General features: G+C 43.1%; 1 protein-coding gene across 1 annotated transcript in view; it reads right to left on the reverse strand.

The window, feature by feature from the left end:
* Positions 1–1,156: 1,156 nt before the first annotated feature.
* Positions 1,157–16,185, reverse strand: part of prrt4b (proline rich transmembrane protein 4b) — a 35,341-nt gene continuing 20,312 nt past the window's right edge. Inside the window, exon 2 of the mRNA XM_060842534.1 lies at positions 1,157–3,201. Coding sequence (XP_060698517.1) covers positions 1,247–3,201 — 1,955 coding nt within the window. The 3' untranslated portion in view covers positions 1,157–1,246. The remainder of the gene's footprint in view (positions 3,202–16,185) is intronic.

The raw sequence follows: 16,185 nt of genomic DNA on the forward strand, positions 1-16,185 counted from the left end.
CTTTGGAGATCACTGGTGAAGAGCTCAATCTCAAGCCCTATTGTTTCTCCTTTAAATCAGGGATCTGCTGCAGAAAAACAGAAAGGGCTCAGGATTCTGGCATTATGAATATAAACCACAATTTTTATTATTGTAACAAGTGCTGGTGTTGTGACCACATATTCTGGTCTGTTTGTTCTGTCTGGAAATCTCCTAGGGTATAGTTTTACAAATTGGACATTCATGTTTGAAGTCATGCAATGATCGTGAGGAAGACATTCAATAAAGGGAAATGATCCTTCACAGGAGAGCCCAGTCCATCTTTCACCTGAGATCCACTCACAAACACAAGCTCAGTTTAAGGCTCACTGATTTGCATTATTCCCAATTGAGGGCAATTAGTTTAACTTCACCTGACAGCAGCTAACTGGAACCAAAAACATTCCTGTATATCTCAGAAGGAGAGCAGATCAATGTATGCAGAACTGTGCCAGCAGGGATTGAATCTGAGGGGTTAAATAACCCGCAAAGAAGATCCACAAAAATTGTTCTTGCCACTTCTCCAGGGTTTCCATCTTCTATCGAAATTATGGTACACACTTGGGCAAAGAACACAGATATAGTGAATATTTAATGTCTTATTTCAGCTCAAAGTTAAAGATTACTTCCTATGTTAAAAACTCAAAAACAGGAAAATTGGTGTGAGTTTTACCTCAAATATGAAGTATGCATTTGGCTTATCTGCAAGATTGCAGATTCTCAGCGTACCAGTAAGCACTTGACCCAGCCTTGTCAATAACACTGCATCATAGATACACATTTATAGAAGTTCTTTTCTTTTAATCAATCTCTTGTGATCCACCACTGGAGCTGGTAGAGATTCTGCTTTAGAGGTAGGGACACTACCACCATGTCACAAGAGTGTCTCCATGCAGAAGTTCTAGGAGGACAGAATTAGTCTCGCATGTTGGAGCAAAACAGGTGTTAGCAAATTATCAGCATGTTTTACACTTTCCCAATTTTCCTTTCCAATTAAGTTAGTTGGGCATAAACATGATTCCAATTCACTGCCTCACATCTTATGCCACTACCCAAGACCAGGTTCAGCCTGTATACGTCCTGAGTCCAGCAATCTTTGGCCTCTTGAACACAAGCATTGCACTTTGTTTCACCTTTGACAGTATTCTTCCCCAGTAAGCATTTCCAAATATTAAATAAGATGCAGTGTAGAAATAGTTCCATTTGATAACAGCATTGCTTTTTTTTTTCATAATTCTATTGTGTCACTGCTAATACTCAGCTGGTCAATTTGCCTGCAAATCTTCATGAACTCCACTTGCGTTGCTGAATCTGGGGTATCAATTCTATCCATGGTCTCGGGAGAAGACAAAGCCGTTAACTGGTGAATACTATGAAGGCTTGTTGGAGAGGAGTCCCTGTAAGATTTTTGTTCTGAGCCAGTAGTTGAGAAGCCCAACTTCTCGGGTCTGGAACAAAGCATCAACGATGATCCATCCTGTGAGGTTCTGCAGATGGAGCTGATAGAGCTATCCTCCCACCTTTCTGGAGTCAAGGCTTGTGTCATGTTGAGCTTCTTGAAGGTGTTGGTGATACCTCTGGCAATCTCTGTTCTTTCCACACCAACACAAGACGATGTCCGATACAGGCCTCTATCTGCTGAATTCTCCTTGAAGACGTCATTGGTGCTTGTTGGCATTGACCTGTTGCCACAAAGGGACATATTACTGGAACTGTGTAGTCTTGACCAATGGAATAGACTTTCAGGAATGAGGGCCTCACTGAAAAGGGCTTCATCTATACTACGTCTTAGATTAATAGGTGAAGGGGGTCTTAGATCAACAGTGGAATCACTGTCCATCTGAACACTGATGAAGGAAGATGTCCTGGAGGATCCACCATGTTTTAAATGGAAGTCCAGATTTTTAATTTCACTGGTCTCACTGCTGTGATAGATCAAGTTAATCTCCTCACCGCTGCTCAATTGGTTGTCAGGCATGGTGTAGAGGGGAACACATTCTGATTCATTTTGGACAATTGCATCACAATTCAATGTCTTCTCCTGGTGGGAAGTTGACCATTGATTGGTGTTTGAAAGGATAGGGGCTTTCATAGATACATGAGTTGGAGAAAGGCAGAACATTTTGTTCCAGTGGGTACGGTCTGATGTTTTAGGGATACAAAACAATGGATAGATACCAATAAGGGACATGGTGAGGCACATGCCCACTTCACACAAGCTGGTACCAAAATGGAAAATCCACCAAGGCCATGGCTGGAAAACATGATCTCCAGCTAATCCTAGTCGGTACAGAATAGCATATAACTGTAACGCAGCACAGCTCAAGCTGAAAACTGCAGTCCACACGGCCAATTTGGCTACTCTTCCCCAATGCTCTGTTTCTCTGAAGGGTCCAGAGTTCAAAGTCTCGAGGCATGGTGTTGAGGTTTTCGTGCTGTAGACCTGCATGCCAACCATACGTGCATGACAGTAAAATGTGAAATATAGGATAGACAAAATGGTTACCAAAACCACAAAGATCCCATGTGACACAAATCGGAGGAAGGGAGCTTGATTTAGCAGAGTTATAACCAAGATTGTGCCTACAGTGAGTGTGAAGTGGAGAAAGATAATTGTGGTTAGGAAGCATGAACGCTGGAATCGTGACGTCACTGCTTGTGGCCCAGACCTCAATGACAGGATGAGGATTACAACTCCAAAAGCAGAAGTAAGGCAAGGGAAGACCAAATCATACAGAAGTAAGGCAACAGTTGTAGGTAATTTGTGCTGATAACAGTAGGCATCGTAAAGGAAAATAAAAGTTCTTATTGAACCTGTCAGGAAAAGCAATCCATTGAGAATCATGAAATAACCAAGACCTGATGGAGATCTGAAGGGAAGACAGAGGATACCAATTGCAGAGATGACTGTTACCAAGCCAAAGAGTGACCCCAATCCATAAACATGGAGGTCCCACGCCAATCCCCATTCAGCCAATGCGGTGTTCCAGTCTGTGTGGAGGATCACAAACAATGGAGGGACAAGTAGGAAATGAGGATTGAAAGATGTGTTTTGTACTCCTCCTTCACTGTCAGGGTAAATGGTGTTCCAGAACTTATCTGAACTGCAGTTTTCATCCTTGTTACCACTGGATACAGGGATGGGGCCTATACCAGAAGAAGTTTCATCTCCAAGGATCAAATCTAGGCAAAAGAGGGAAAAGTTATAATGTAGAAACATAGTTGTAACTCAATATTATACCCATTAGCAATTTATTTAAAAAGCACAATCATGGAATTTACTTTAAGAGTGGCATGGCGGCTCAGTAGTTAGCACTGCTGCCTCACAGTGCCAGGGACTAAAATTCAATTCTGGCCTTGGGTGACTGTCTATTTGGACTTTGCACATTCTCCCTGTGTATGCTTTGGTTTCCGGCGGGTGCTCTGGTTTCGTCCCGCAGATGTGCAGATTAGTTGGATTGGCCACGCTAAATTGCCCATAGTGTGCAGGGACATACAGATTAGGTGGATTAGCCATGGTAAACTGCAGGGTTATGGGGAAAGGGTGAGGAGATTGGATCTCGGTGGGATGTTCACTTTCTGCACTATAGGGATTCTATACTTCCATCCTAAATTATAGGCATGAGATAATTCTTGGTAAAGAATATTCAATGTGCAAAACATCTCCGTCTCTGAATAGGCCAGATTGCCTGTTTTAATCACTACATAGAAATCCAATCCTATATTAACATTTGAATGTATTAAATATCCTTGACACAAAAAATTCTTTATGTGGATAGTTAAACTCAGACTAATCACGTTTTGCTCTTATACATTAATGTTACTGTGTTTTTAAACTATGCTGGTTTGAAATTGTCAGATTGTGCACTTCAGTCCAACTCTGATCTTAGAATTGGATAAAAGGTCAGCACAACATCGAGGGCCAAAGGGCTTGTATTGTGCTGTACTGTTCTATGTGATTCTAACCCCAGGTATGTGAATTAAAATCTTGTAGGTTCGCATCCTCGGTATTTCTCCAAAATCAGAAGTCACACAACTCAGCTTATAGACCAACAGGTTTATTTGCAATCACAAGTTTTCAGACTGTTGCTTCATCATCAGCTGAAGTGAGGGGTGCACACAGGCTCAGAAGTTATAGGCAGAGAGATCAGTCCAAGATAATTCCAGGTAATTAAGAGTGTCAAAAGGTAGTACAAATGGTGTGAGTGCAGTGTTGACAGGCTGATTAATAATTCTTTGCAGGTGATCAAAAGTGTCAGATTGTGAGAGTAAAGTGTCAAGTTAAAAATCCCACCACCCGGTTATAGTCCAACAGGTTGATTTGGAAGTACAAGCTTTTAGAGTGCTGCTCCTTCATCAGGTAGCCAATGGGGCAGGATCATAGGATGCAGAATTTATAGTGTTATGCAACTGATGCGATGTATTGAACAAACCTAGATTGCTGTGAAGTCTTTAATCACTTAGAGTGGGAATGCAGGTTTCAATTGATTAATATGTTAATCCCAGAACTTCATTCAGGTCACAGTCCTGAGATAACTTAAGGTTTTACAAAAAAAAGGTGACATCTCAGCTCAGACAATACATTAAAGGTGTGACGTTAGATTCTGTCTGTATCCCAAACTTGAGTCAGACTGTTTCTATTTCTAAAGTAGGAATTTATAAATTGTCACATGGACTGACTCCCTGCAGATTGTGTGTGTGTTTTTAACACAATAGAATGTATGTGCAAATACAAATCTGCAAATGCAAATTCACCCCATAGGCTTAGATGTGTGTGTGTGTGTGTGAGAGAGAGAGAGGAAGAGAAAGTGTTGTGGGAATGTGTGTGCGTGCATGCTTGATAGAGTGTGTGTACAAGTATGATAGAGTATATGCCTTTGAGAGGGTGTGTGCGAGTGTGGTTATATATATATATATATTATATATACATGTCTGAGAGAGAGTGTGTGTATGAAGGAGCATCTGTATGAGTGTGATCATGTGTGTGTGTGCGCGCTTATGTGTGAGTGTGAATAGTAGGGTCACCTGTAGTGTGACATGAGGATGGCTTCAACTGAGATCTTAGGTTCATGTCACACTACAGATGACCCCACTACTCTTTACACTCATACACAAGCATATATGCACACACTCTTACACATGATCACACTCACACAGACCCACACTTATGTGCACACTCTCCAAAGACATATACTTTGTCACTCTCGCACACACTCTATCAAGCATGCACACACACGTACTCTTAATTTATACAAAAACACACTTGCTGAAGCGTAAAGTCAACAGATCCCTGCCCAATGTCAAGTCTGTTTTAATGTTCAGTTTTCTCTGTTCATTTGAAACTGTTATGATCACAACACTCCAATGATTTTATCCATGCTCATTAATTATTTCAGCATCAATATGCTACAATTTAATGCCTCCCCACAGATTGGGTTTCAGTCAGCTACAAACACAAAGTAGTAGGTGTTCATTCAGTCACCTGACATTGATCAACCTAGCCTCAAGCCTCAGATCTGATTGAGATTATTGCTAGTTACAGAAAGAACCTTTCATTATTAGTCATAGGAATTGGGCAATGAATTCATTTATTCCAATGACAGTCGTCATAACCTGATGTTGTTTGATTTTTAACTTCGTCCACCTCAGTCCAGCACCGCACCTCCACTTCATAATACTCAGTCAACCAGTACTGCTATCACTAATTTTAATGAGATGGCAGCTAACAGGTTTTATCTTGGAATGGAAAAACTAATCAAAATGAGTGAGAGAGTGTCCAAGTGCCAGTGTAAGAAATACGCAGAGGGAAAAAACAAAAGAAAAAGGAGCACAAATATTTAGAGAACAGACAACAGGCAGACACATGCACATACACACACAGGAAGTAGGAAAGGGAGTTACTAATAAATGCAAAGGCATGTAAAGCAAGCACACATACAGAGTGTCAGATACACATGAAGGGATAGGAAAATTAGGAAAACAGGAAGATGGTGAAGGAGTCACTGAAAGAGCAAAGCTAAAAGCACAAAAAGACAGAGAGAATGGAATATTATTCATGTACAGTGACACTGTTATACAATCCCAGGTATTAAATACAAGTTAATACTGGGAAAATCCAAAGTGTACATTTTTTTAATTAAGAAGTGAATAGACTGGGGCTGTTTTCCCTTGAGCATTGGAGGCTGAGGGGTGACCTTACAGAGGTTTATAAAATCATGAGGAGCATGGATAGAGAAAATCAGCAAGGTCTTTTCTCTGCGGTGGGAGAGTCCAGAAGTAGAGGGCATAGGTTTAGGGTGAGAGGTGACAGATTTAAAAAGGACCTAAGAGGCAACATTTTCACACAAAGGATGGTGAGTAAATAGAATGAGCTGCCAGAGGAAGTGGTGGAGGCCGATACAGTTATACATTTAAAAGATATGGGTATGTGAATAGGAAGGGTTTAGAAGAGTATGGGCCAAGTGCTTGCAAATGGGATGAGATTAGGTTGGGATATCTGGTCAGCATGGACGAGTTGGACCGAAGGGTCTATTTCCATGCTGGACATCTCTATGACTCTAAGTAACAGAATGAAAATCCCCAGATATTCCCAAACATTCCTAGGATAGGCACAACATGTGTTAGGTACAGAATAAAGCTCCAACTATGCTGTCCCAGAATGAAATTCACACAACACCAGGGTATAGTCCAACAGGTTTATTTGAAAGTACAAGCTTTCAGAGCCCTGCTCCTTTATTAGGTAGCTAGTGGGGCAGGATCATAGGACACTGAATTTATAGTAAAAGATCAAAGAGCCATACAACTAATGCAATGTATGGAACAAACCTAGATTGGCTGTGCAGTCTTTAATCACATAGAATGAAGATACAGGTTTTAATTGATTAATATGTAAATCGCAGAACTTCTTTCAAGTCAGAGTCCTGAGATAATTTAAGGTTTTATAAAAACAAGTTTATATCTCAGCTCAGACAATGCATTAAAGGTGTGAGGTTAGAGTCTGTCTGTTTCCCAACCTTGAATCAGACTGGTTCTATTTCCAAAGTAGGAATTTATAAAATGTCACATGGACTGACTGCCTACAGATTGTGTGCTTTTTGAACAAAATAGAATGTATCAGCAACTACAAATTTATAAAATTTCACACCATAGACTTATGTGTGCGTGCATGTGAGGAAGTGAGGGAGGTGGGGGGGGGGGGGGGGGGGGGGGGGGGGGGGGAAGAGAGCGAGAGAGAGTGAGTGTGAGGGTGTGTATGTGAGTGTTTGTGTGTCTGAGAGACAGTGTGTATATGAGAGAGGGTCTGCATTGTTGTGTATCCCAAAATCCACCTTGGAGGCTGGCAAGATCTGAGGCTGAATGTCCTTGACTGCTGAAGTGCTTCCCGACGGGGTGGGAACACCCTTGTCTGGCAATTGTTACACAGTGTCCATCCATGGGTTTTGTTTGGTCTTGCCAATGTGCCATGTCTCGGGGCATCTTTGCCTGTAGCACGTGAGATAGACAATGTTGGCTCAATCACATGAGTATATGCTGTGCAGGTGGTGGGTGGTGTCCCCACATGTAATCGTAGTATCCATGTCAACCCTGACACGTCTTGCAATGGTTGCCATGACAGGGTTGTATGGTGTTGTGGTCAACATTGTCCTGAAGGCTGAGCAGTTTGCTGCGAACAGTGGTCTGAGGTTTGGAGGAGGGAAGTGGAGGCGTAGGGAAGATCTTGGTGTGATGTTCATCCTCATCAAAAATGTGTTGCAGGCTGCGAAGAACATGGCGTAGTTTCTCTGCTCCCGGGAAGTACTAAACAATGAAGGGTACCCTATTGGTCGTATCACGTGTCTGTCTTTTAATACATCACACCAGTTATATGACGCTTTTTCATAGAATCCCTACAGTGTGGAAACAGGCCATTTGAACTGATAAGTACACATCGACCCTCTGAAGAGTATCCCACCCAGACCCATTCCCCTACCCTCTTACTCTACATTTCATCTGACAAATGCACCTAACCTATACATCCCTGAACTTTTACTATAAATTCTGTGTCCTATGATCCTGCCCCACTAGCTACCTGATGAAGGAGCAGCGTTCTGAGAGCTTGTCCTTCCAAATAAACCTGTTGGACTATAAGTTGGTGTTGCGTGATTTTTAACTTTGCCCATCTTAGTCCAATATCATGGTAGGAGAAAGTGAGGACTGCAGATGCTGGAGATCAGAGCTGAAAATGTGTTGCTGGAAAAGTGCAGCAGGTCAGGCAGCATCCAAGGAACAGGAGAATCGACGTTTCGGGCATGAGCCCTTCTTCAGGAATGAGGAGAGTGTGCCAAGCAGGCTAAGATAAAAGGTAGGGAGGAGGGACTTGGGGGAGGGGCATTGGAAATGCGATAGGTGGAAGGAGGTTAAGGTGAGGGTGATAGGCCGGAGAGGTCAGGAAGAAGATTGCAGGTTAGGAAGGCGGTGCTGAGTTCGAGGGTTGGGACTGAGACAAAGTGGGGGGAGGGGAAATGAGGAAACTGGAGAAATCTGAGTTCATCCCTTGTGGTTGGAGTGTTCCTAGGCGGAAGATGAGGTGCTCTTCCTCCAGCCGTCGTGTTGCTATGGTCTGGTGGTGGAGGAGTCCAAGGACCTGCATGTCCTTGGTGGAGTGGGAGGGGGAGTTGAAGTGTTGAGCCACGGGGTGGTTGGGTTGGTTGGTCCGGGTGTCCCAGAGGTGTTATCTGAAATGTTCTGCAAGTAGGCGGCCTGTCTCCCCAAAATAGAGGAGGCCACATCGGGTACAGCGGATGCAGTAAATGATGTGTGTGGAGGTGCAGGTGAATTTGTGACGGATATGGAAGGATCCCTTGGGGCCTTGGAGAGAAGTAAGGGGGGAGGTGTGGGCGCAAGTTTTGCATTTCTTGCGGTTGCAGGGGAAGGTGCCGGGAGTGGAGGTTGGGTTGGTGGGGGGTGTGGACCTGACAAGGAAGTCACGGAGGGAGTGGTCTTTTCGGAACGCTGATAGGGGAGGGGAGGGAAATATATCCCTGGTGGTGGGGTCTGTTTGGAGGTGGCGGAAATGACGACGGATGATATGATGTATAGGGAGGTTGTGGGGTGGTAGGTGAGGACCAGTGGGGTTCTGTCCTGGTGGCGATTGGAGGGGCGGGGCTCAAGGGCGGAGAAGCGGGAAGTGGAGGAGATGCAGTGGAGGGCATCGTCGATCACGTCTGGGGGGATATTGCAGTCATTGAAGAAGGAGGCCATCTGGGTTGTACGGTATTGGAACTGGTCCTCCTGGGAGCAGATGCAGCGGAGACGAAGGAATTGGGTATAGGGGATGGCATTTTTACAAGGGGCAGGGTGGGAGGAGGTGTAGTCTAGGTAGCTGTGAGAGTCGGTCGGTTTATAGTAAATGTCCGTGTTGATTCGGTCGCCCGAGATAGAAATGAAGAGGAGAGGAGAGAGGAGTCTGAGACGGTCCAGGTAAATTTGAGGTCGGGTGGAAGGTGTTGGTAAAGTGGATGAACTGTTCAACCTCCTCGTGAACAGTCATCGATGTAGCGGAGGAAAAGGTGGGGGGCAGTGCCAGTGTAGCTGCGGAAAATGGACTGTTCCACATATCCGACAAAGAGGCAGGCATAGCTGGGGCCCATGCGGGTGCCCATGGCTACTCCTTTGGTTTGGAGGAAGTGGGAAGATCGGAAAGAGAAGTTGTTCAGAGTGAGGACCAGTTCAGTCAGTCGAAGGAGGGTGTCAGTGGAAGGGTACTGGTTGGTACAGCGGGAAAGGAAGAAAGGCTTTGAGCCCTTCGTGATGGGGGATGGAGGTGTATAGGGACTGGATGTCCATGGTGAAGATAAGGCGTTGGGGACCGGGGAAGCGAAAATCATGGAGGAGGTGGAGGGCATGGGTGGTGTCCCGAACATAGGTGGGGAGTTCCACCACCTCCAAACGGACCCCACCACCAGGGGTATATTTCCCTCCCCTCCCCTATCAGTGTTCCGAAAAGACCACTCACTCCATGACTCCCCTGTCAGGTCCGCACCCCCCACCAACCCAACCTCCACTCCCGGCACCTTCCCTGCAACCGCAAGAAATGCAAAACTTGCGCCCACACCTCCCCCCTTACTTCCCTCCAAGGCCCCAAGGGATCCTTCCATATCCGCCACAAATTCACCTGCACCTCCACACACATCATTTACTGCATCCGCTGCACCCGATGTGGCCTCCTCTATATTGGGGGCCTGCTGCGCTTTTCCAGCAACACATTTTCAGCCCCAATATCATGGTCCCAGGATGAGGAAGTGATCAGGCCATGTTAGAAAAGAAGTGTGTGTTGACAACAAATAATTCTCAAGGTTAAACTCGTCAGCACTCAAGCCCTGATTTTAAGGTGAGGAAATATTCATATAAGCAGTAATTAATCATCTGAAAGACCCAAATATGAGTTAAAAGTTACAGGGAGCCAGGAGGGCAGGCTCTCACTGCTGCTGGTGATCCACAGGAAAGATCTTATCAAGGTAAGCATGAATGGGGAGATGATGGGAAGATCTCTGACTAGAAATGAGGCAGACAACACAGGAGAGGAGATGCCCCTAACATTTCTGAGCTATCTGTGGCCAGGTATACATTTGTCTGGGAGTGTTTTCTTGTTCCTGAATTTATACAGTTGAAAATATTGGGCCTGGGTTGGTGGTCAGAATGTTTAGCAAAAACACATTGAAGATAGGACATAAACCTCCCCCCACATCACCTCCATAATCCCAATTCCCCATTGTTCCATTCCCACTGGGCAGATTGGGTTAAAATTAACTAGTGTCATATAAAACATGATGAGAGCTGTTTAGGTAAGTCTTCATGCATCCTCATTACCACAGCAAAAAGGCAGGGATTTTATGAGAGAAGAGGGCAGACTTTGAGGAATAAATCATTCTGCAATCAGGGCCTACTGAAAGATTGACATCTCCCTCTAAGAATGGAGATGGCATTGCATGAATCTTAAATCATAGCAGTAGTTTCACAGGAAGGTAAAAGAGAGACATCAATTTCATCCTAATCTAGAATGAGAGATTGGTACAGCAACTCAGGGGGAGGCCATTCAGCCTATCGTACCTGTGTTAAATCTTCTAGAGAATTCTTTTACTGCCAGCACTTTCTCATGGCAGTGTATTTCTTTTTCTTCAAATATTTAACAACAGTTCTATGTGTTAAATTTAATCTTTTGTATGTGTCTGCCTATTTCATAAGTCTGTATTTCATGAAGTCTCATTATTATCTACTTCATTGTTTATTACACTTTTGAGTTGCATCTCATTTCTAAACTTTGAAATGATGCCCTGTATAGCCAAGACCAAGTCATTAATATGCATCAGAAAGAGCCCCACTCACTGCATTCCAGGCAACTCCCCTATAGACATCCCCCCCCACCACCCCCAGTGTGAATAACAATTGTTCACCATTACTCTCTACTGTATCCATTTTACTATCTGTGAGGATTCATATGGAAAACATCAGGAAGAGGCCTCACCCACCAAACTGCTTCCTATTGTCAAGTCTCGCTATCAGGATCCCAGGAACTTCCTGATGATGGAGATGTGTGTAGAGAAGGGAAGGGAGGCTCAATTCCCACCTCCTGATTCAAAAGGTCTCTTACTAAAAATATATTTTTTAAAAAAACTATTGCTGTAATCAACTAGGAGAAAGTAGGAAATTAAAATTAAAAACAGGAACTGCAATAAAATGTCTCTACAGGAAATGGATAAACTTAATTATCCTTCATATTACAAAAAGGAACATTCTAAATTTAAATTGAGTGGAATGGAAAACTCTCAACACAGACAGTGTACAATAACTAAATGTCGCATGTGATTTGTCTACTACTGTGCAACTTTCTCAAAAAAAATACTTCATAGAATCCCTACAGTGTGGAAGCAGGCCATTCAACCCATCAAGTCTACACCACCTCTGTGAAGAACATCCCATCCACACCCACCCCCTTACCCTATCACTGTATTCACAAAGGACAACATAAATAATGTCCAGAAATGTTGGGGAACACTGGGTCTAGTGAGAGGGAGAAATTGAAAGAAATCAATATTATAGGGAAATGGTGTTAGGAAAATTGATGGCATTAAAGGCCAACAAATCCCCAGAGCCTGATAATTTACATCCCAGAGTACTTAAGAAAGTGGCCCTCAAAATAGTGGATACATTGATGGTCAATCCACATAAACTGTGGACAGTTCCTATGGCTTGAAGGGTAGTTCATATAATCCCACTATTTGAAATGGAGGTAGAGAAAACAGGAATTATAGACTGTTAGCCTGACGTTGGTAGTGGGGTAAATGTTAGAGTCCAGAAGAAAAGACTTAATAGAAGAGCACAAGAAAACAGTAACAGGATCAGACAAAGACAACATGGATTTACAAAAGGGAAATCATACTTTACAAATCTACAGGAATCTTTTGAGGATCTAACCAGCAGAGTCAATGGAGGGGAATTAGTACATATGGTTTGCTTGGACTTTCAGAAGGTTTTCCGTAAGATCCCACATAAGAGATTAGCATGTAATTTAAAGTGCATGAGATTGGGGGTTGTATACTAACATGGATATAGAACCACTTAGTAGGTAGAAAACAAAGAATAGAAATAAACAGGTCTTTTTCCAGGCAGTGGGCAGTGAATATTGGAGAACCACAGGGATTAGTGCTTAGACTCCAACTGTTCACAATATATATGAATGATTTAGAGGAGGGAACTAAATTTGATAACTCTATATTCACAGAGAACAGAAAGCTGGGTAGAGGCTGAACTGTGAGGAGGATGCAATGATGCTTCAGTGTGATTTGGACAAGTTGTGTGAGTGGGCTTTTGCATGGCATTTGAAGTGTAATGTGGATAAATCTGAGGCTACCTACTTTGGTAGCAAAACCAGGAAGGCAGATTATTATTGAATAGCAATGCAATGGGAAAGGAAAGGTGCAACAAGACCTGAGGTTCATGGTCCACCAGTCATAGAGTCATAGAGATGTACAGCATGGTCCATCTCGTCTATGCCAACTAGATATCCTAAATTAATCTAGTCCCATTTACCAGCATTTCACCCATATCTCTCTCAACCCTTCCTTTCCAAATACGCATCCAGATGCCTTTTAAATGTTGTAATTTTACCAGCCTCTATCATTCCTCTGGCAGCTCATTTCATACACACACACACCCCTGCATGAAAAAGTTGTCCCTTTGGTCCCTTTTAAATCTTTCTCCTCTCACCTAAGACCTATACCCTCTAGTTTTAGACTCCCCCACCCCAAGGAAAAGACCTTGTCTATTTACCCTATCCATGCCCCTCCTGATTTTACAAACCTCTGTGAGGTCACCCCTCAGCCTCTGACGCTCCAGGGAAAATAGCCCCAGCCTATTCAGCCTCTCCCAATAGCTGAAACTCTCCAACCCTGGCAACATCACTGTTAACCTTTTCTGAACCCCTTCAAGTTTCACAACATCCTTCCTATAGCAGGGAGACTAGAATCACACACAGTACTCCAAAAGTGGTATAACCAATGCCCTGTACAGCCGCAACATGACCTCCCAACTCAATACAGTCACTGATAGTAGGCAAAATGGTATGTTGACCTTCATAGTGAGAGGATATAAGTTCAAGAGCATGCATTTCTTGCTGTAATTGTGCAAAGTTTTGATTTATACCACATCTGGAGTATTATCTGAGGAAGGACATTCCAGTTATGGAGTGAAGGCAATGAAGGTTTACCAAACTGATCCCTGGGATGGCAGGACTGACATATATCGAGATGTTAGATTGGTTGGGGCTATATTCACTGGAATTTAAAAGAATAAGGGAAGATCTCATTGAAACGTATAGCATTCTAACAGGGCAAGACAGAATAAATGCCGGAAAGGTGTTCCCAATGACCAAGAACCAGGGGTCACAATTTAAGCATACAGGGTAGGCTATTTAGGACGGAGATTAAGTCAAATTTTCTTCCGGCAGACAGTAAAAGTGTTGAGCCTGTGGAATTCTCTACCACAGAAAGCAGTTGAGGCCAAAACATTCAATGTTTTCAAGAAAGAATTAGAGCTCATTCTTCGGGCTAACGGAATCAAAGGGTATGGGGAGAAAGCAAGAACATGAATTGAGTTGGAGGATCAACAATAATCATACTGAATGGCAGAGCAGACTCAAAGGGCCAAATGACCTAATTCTGCTCTTATTTTCCCTGTTTCTATTCAAGGAAATTGCACAAAAAATCATAGGAGTTAAGACTAATTAGATAGCTCTTTCATAGAGCTGCCTTAGGGATAGTGGGTTAAATAGGCTTCTATGATTCATACAAATATTCCGCCAGTGATAGTTTCTGGTTTCAAAGACTTCAACAGGATCTTCTTCATCACAGTGATGATACCTGTAATATAGCCTCTTCTCCCTAGTTGATGAGAGACCTACTTAATAATTCATTGCTGTTTTCTGTAGCTTTCAAATGTTGCACCCAATGTCTAAGAGACAGGAGGCAAGCTGATTGTGAAATTTAATCAAGTTAATGCAAATGCATCTGGTTATATACTAGTAATGTCCCATGTTAGGGTCAGCAGGGGATCCTAATCATATCTGGAATTGAGTTTGCTGAAATGATGATGAGTGCAGCTCCTCTCCTGACCCATTGCATAGACACAATGGATGACAGTGCACAATCGACAAAGTCACTGCAAAATGAATGGCAGTAATAGTACAGTGAGGTGTTTAATAGGCAGCTTAATCAATATTAGCCATTTTAGATTCTCTCCAAAGTTAAAATGACCTGGACAGAGTCACCAGTGCTCTGGAGGCCGTTACATTGTCCAGGGTGGATGGCTATGTCAATTAAGAACGTGAGCCAAATAGCTAATTGGGCGTATCCTATAAAGAATCAGAACACACCAGGGACCCTTGTCTGGAAACAGCCGTAAAGTCTGTTTGTCAGTAAAATTGTAACGTGGAAAGCAGAGTGAGTGAGTATTACTGATTGGTATAAATACTTTACAATTTCTTTCACAAGTATGTACACATAAAGTATTGTGTATGAGGTACTTTCCATTAAACTGAGTGCAAGGGGCTAAAACAACGTTGGTATAGTAGTCACATCCATGGCGTCAGCAGTTTCTACAGGACTGCAATGTTCTAACAGGGCAGAACAGCTTGATTTAAAATCCCCTGGACATTGTTAAACCCTGTGAACTGTGAACCTCCATGTGAATGATTGAGAAGGATTTGTAGGCTTTACAGAATTGTACAGACTCAGCCAAAACTCTCCTTTCACTTGTTGGGAGATGGACCCTATGTTTACAGTGCATAATTTCCAAGTGACTGAGCTGAGAAACAGCAGAAAGTGTTACACTGAGTAGCCCAGAGAGCTTGTCCTGTAGATTCCTATAGTCAAAACCTAGCTCGGGGGATTGGGAGCTGGGGAGCTCTGTGTGACTGTTTGGTGATTGATTTTAATGAGAAAAAAATCTGAAAAATACTTGAGCTCCATGGAGGTTCCATGTGGACCAACTGACAGATAGAGGAAACTTATTTTGAGGTCAGGATCTCTTGCTTGTCAAATCAGAAGTTCAATCTTGTACATAAACAGAAATGTCAAGCATTTTCCTGGATATCTTTCACTGGAGTATGAGGTCACAATGGAATTACAACTATCCTAATATCCAAAGTTGCAATGAAACTTTTCTATTAAAACTATAGGGCCTGCATGTCCTCACTGGTAACACTCCAATTTCAAAGCATTGCCTTCGTTCTCAGATGCAAAAAGAAATACAAAGGAAACAACTATAGCAGAGGCACATTGGAGTAATTAAAAAGAGTGAAGGAGGGAGAAAGGAGAAGTAAAAAATCATTTGACAAGATTGATCAGTCATTTAAGATATGCTCAGTTTCTTCCGTGTCCTCATTCCCTTCCCATGTTTTCACTACTCCCCATATCCTCACTATTCCCATGTCCTCACTTAACCATGCGCTCACTCCCCCTGCATCTTTACTCCACTTGTGTCTTCACTCCCGCCATGTCCTCCTCTACACTGCATCCTTACTACCCTCACCCCCTCACTTCTTCAGCGTCTTCACTTCCATCCGTACTCTCCTCCCCCCACACTACATCCTCACTCTCTTCCATGGCTCCCCTTCACTCAATTCAAGAGACT

The sequence above is a fragment of the Hemiscyllium ocellatum genome, chromosome 23 (assembly GCF_020745735.1).
Source record: "Hemiscyllium ocellatum isolate sHemOce1 chromosome 23, sHemOce1.pat.X.cur, whole genome shotgun sequence".
Taxonomy (NCBI): domain Eukaryota; kingdom Metazoa; phylum Chordata; class Chondrichthyes; order Orectolobiformes; family Hemiscylliidae; genus Hemiscyllium; species Hemiscyllium ocellatum.